Here is a 3,351-nt window from a genome sequence, read left to right as displayed (position 1 = left end):
AATGATAGATGAGCCTTGAAGCAAAAATATATATATATAAAATACATACTGTATATACTTCTTCAAACATTCTGCCTTCTTTCAAGGATGCTTCATCGTATAAATATCGGAAGTCCGATGATCTGATTAATCAGATTCGTATTTTTGAATCAGATAATCAAATCGAACTAAACCCTGCCAAACTAATTGGATAATCGCAATTGGACTGCCAAAAATTGAAAGCGATTTGTGGTTAATCCAGGTCAACGTCATCTTTGTTTTTTCACAATAACAGTTTTTTAATCAAATTTTCTATATCTTTGTATTAGTTAGAAATGCCTTATTTAGGGTAAAAAAGCATTAAATTTCCTTTAGAAACATTGAAAATCGCTTTTAATACATTGAATTGCTTTTAAAAATAATGATTCACTTTTGAAAAAATGATTGAATTGGATTATTGGATAAACGCTAATCGCATTTAGATTTTTGGCACACGAATTGGATAATCAAATTGGACTTAACGAGCTGGCGAATCAGATATTGCTAATCAGACTTAAATTTTTTCGAATCACGCCCACCTCTGGAAATAAAGTACCAAAACGCTGTGCACTTGTACCAGAATCCCAGTTCACTGGCTTTGATTTCTAAAGATTGGTAGGAGCAGAATGAGATATACTGTGCTGGGATTTTTTATAATGGTCACAGGTAAGCTAAGACTGATATTCTTAATTTATTTGTATGCATCAGTTAATTTTGTTTTTCCTCATGTACCTTGCTTTTGAAAGATTCTGTACTCCATTTAATATTTGCCTTGTCTGCATTTTCTGCTTTAAAAAAAAATGTCACTTGCATAAACCTCCATATGTGACACTATCTTCAAGTGGTTGAAATTTGCTATGAGATATTCAGCTCTAGTGAGAAGTGATACCTCACTCCTTTTTTACTCTTGGAGATGTGCTGCAGTTCATTATCCCAGCTAGACTACATATTTTGCATCACACTCTCCTACAATCCAGTATATAGATAATGTGGCGAAATTGCATGTATGAATGTTGCATAGTGTGCCTGGATGGTTGGTATGCGTGTAAGTGATGCGTGAATCGGAGAGTCGAAGCATAAGCAAGGGGGTATGTAGCGAGGGTATGCATGGGGGGACGCCAGGGGGGGTCCCGGCGTCGCTCGCCATACCTCGCATAGAGAGAGTAAGCCTAGCATTGGTGTTGAACACACGTGTAAAATCCTCATGTTCGCTAAGCAGAATAAACAAGAGAAGACTGAACTCCTGCCTTTCCCTGATCCGGACAATGGTAAGCGTGAACTTGTCTTTAACTCGTGATTCCATGATCACGGCCCATGTGCAATAGAAAAAGGTGAGTTTAATGTACATGCGAATACGTAACAAATGGCGTCAGAAGCGGGATTCGGTTGAAGTGATAAGTGACGATATCGAAGTGATAAGTGGTTTGATATTGAAGTGATAAGTGACTCAAGTGATCATGGATGTCACCGGTGATAATAAAGACATAGAAATTGATGGTAAAGACATAGAAATTGATGGTAAAGACATAGAAATTGAGGGAAAGCAGGAGTCGAGTGTCATGGCGTCGATTGAATGTGAGGACACGGTGTTGCACCGAGAGGCTACTGAACATGTATCTCCTCAGTCAGTGTTGCTCTTGGCACAACACTCAGTGGCCGAGATGTTGAAACATCAACAACAGGTCATGGCAGATATGCTTGCGATTCAAATGGATCAACAAAAACAGGTCATGACTGAAGTGAAAGAGGAACTGAGGGCTATAATGGGGGAGAACATGGGATCGTTAGAAACACGTGCTAACCAGTATACTGACGACGTGTACCACCGTGTGAAGGAAGAGGTTAAGGAGGAGGTGGTGGCAGTGAAAGAAGAGGTTAAGGAGGAGATGAAAGCAATAGAAGAGAGGTACCGTGAGCACATGCAGACGTGTCTTGACAGGGTATCGACACTGGAGGCGGTTTTGGTGAGACAGGAGAATGGGGAGATTGCAGCCAATCTCGATACCGTGACATGGTGCAATTTTGCTGAGCGTCGCGTAGCGGTGAGCACAATCACCCCACCACCCTCACCCCCTCGTAGCCTCTCGCCACCACCGGCGTCTCTACAGCCGAGGGGCGAATGTTGCCACGTGAACCCAGGGGACGACCTCACAGGGAGACGTCTGGGGAGTCGTTCAAGTGAACTGCAACCCCGAGGGGCCTGTGGAGGTGGTGAGGTCACGCGGTATGAGAAAGAGAGGAAGGTGATTGAATATGACGGGAAGGTGTCTTGGGACGCGTACCAGGCACAGTACGATGTGGTTGCAGCTCGTCATAGGTGGTCACAGGAAGAGAAGGTCTTTGAGCTGGTGAGTGTGCTGAAAGGGCAGGCGTTGGAAGTACTGGAGCACTTAACCCCCGTTCAACTGCGATGTTACGACAGTGTGGCTGGGGCTCTCCGGCGTCGTTTCGGCAGGAGGCGGCAACCGGAGGTGTTCCGGGCTCAACTGAAGACGAGGAGGCGAGGGAAGGACGAGGCCCTTCCCTTACTAGCGCAGGACGTGGAAGCGCTAGTGAGGGGCGCTTACCCCATGGCCACGGAGGACACCGTGGACATGTTGGCCAAGGACTGCTTCGTGGACGCTCTTCACGATAGGCAGTTACAGATCCACGTGAAGCAGGCTGCGCCCAAGAACGTGAGAGAGGCTTTGGCAAGGGCAGCGGAGTTTGAAGCCTTTCTCATGAGCGTCAGCCCTGCTGCTCCCCCTCCCAGCGACGCGTGGAAGCGTCGTCCGAGCCGTGCTTGGGCCAGGCGTGCGCAGGCAAGTAGCAAACCATCTCAACCTGGTGGGAAGGTGAGCTCCAAGCCTTTCAAAGGATCGTGCTTCAACTGTGGTCAGGTAGGTCACAAAAAGCACGACTGCAAGAGGAGGGCACGGTCGCTGGAGGACGGAATGCGACCGGTGTTCGAGCCCTGCTGCTGGAATTGTGGAATACGGGGACACCGTTCCCCTGAGTGCCGCCAGCCCAAGGGGGTGAAGCCGTCGGCGGGAAACTTGAAGCAGCTGGGGGCCGGGGCACCTTCCCAGCAGAGCACTCGGGCGCCCCAAGCCAACTAGGGTGTCGTCAGGTGGCGGCGTCCGACGCCATCAAGGTGACAGGGAGTATCAATGGACGCCAAGTGGAGATGGTAGTGGATACGGGGGCAGAGAGGACCTTCGTGCGAGAGGGAGTCCTACCAGAACGTGGTGTGAAGGGCGTGGGTCAGCAACTGTGCGGTGTTACAGGAGACTGTGTACCGGTGAAGGGACCGGTGTGGGTGAATCTGGCTGTAGGCAGGGTGACTGAACGCCT

The 3,351-nt window shown here is 48.0% G+C and overlaps 1 protein-coding gene across 1 annotated transcript; it reads left to right on the top strand.

Moving 5' to 3' along the window:
- Window positions 1-446: 446 nt before the first annotated feature.
- LOC143023007 (uncharacterized) lies at window positions 447-3,116 on the top strand. Its single transcript, XM_076181446.1, has 2 exons — window positions 447-1,871; window positions 1,905-3,116. The coding sequence occupies exons 1-2, from the start codon at window positions 1,476-1,478 to the stop codon at window positions 3,114-3,116; spliced, it is 1,608 nt and encodes a 535-aa protein (XP_076037561.1). The 5' UTR covers window positions 447-1,475.
- Window positions 3,117-3,351: the final 235 nt, after the last annotated feature.

Source organism: Oratosquilla oratoria, unplaced genomic scaffold (assembly GCF_046742065.1).
Source record: "Oratosquilla oratoria isolate Oo_2021 unplaced genomic scaffold, ASM4674206v1 SCAFFOLD269, whole genome shotgun sequence".
In the NCBI taxonomy this organism is placed as follows: Eukaryota; Metazoa; Arthropoda; class Malacostraca; order Stomatopoda; family Squillidae; genus Oratosquilla; species Oratosquilla oratoria.
Note: the sequence above shows the minus strand (reverse complement) of the source record. Positions and strands in the feature narration are given on the sequence as shown.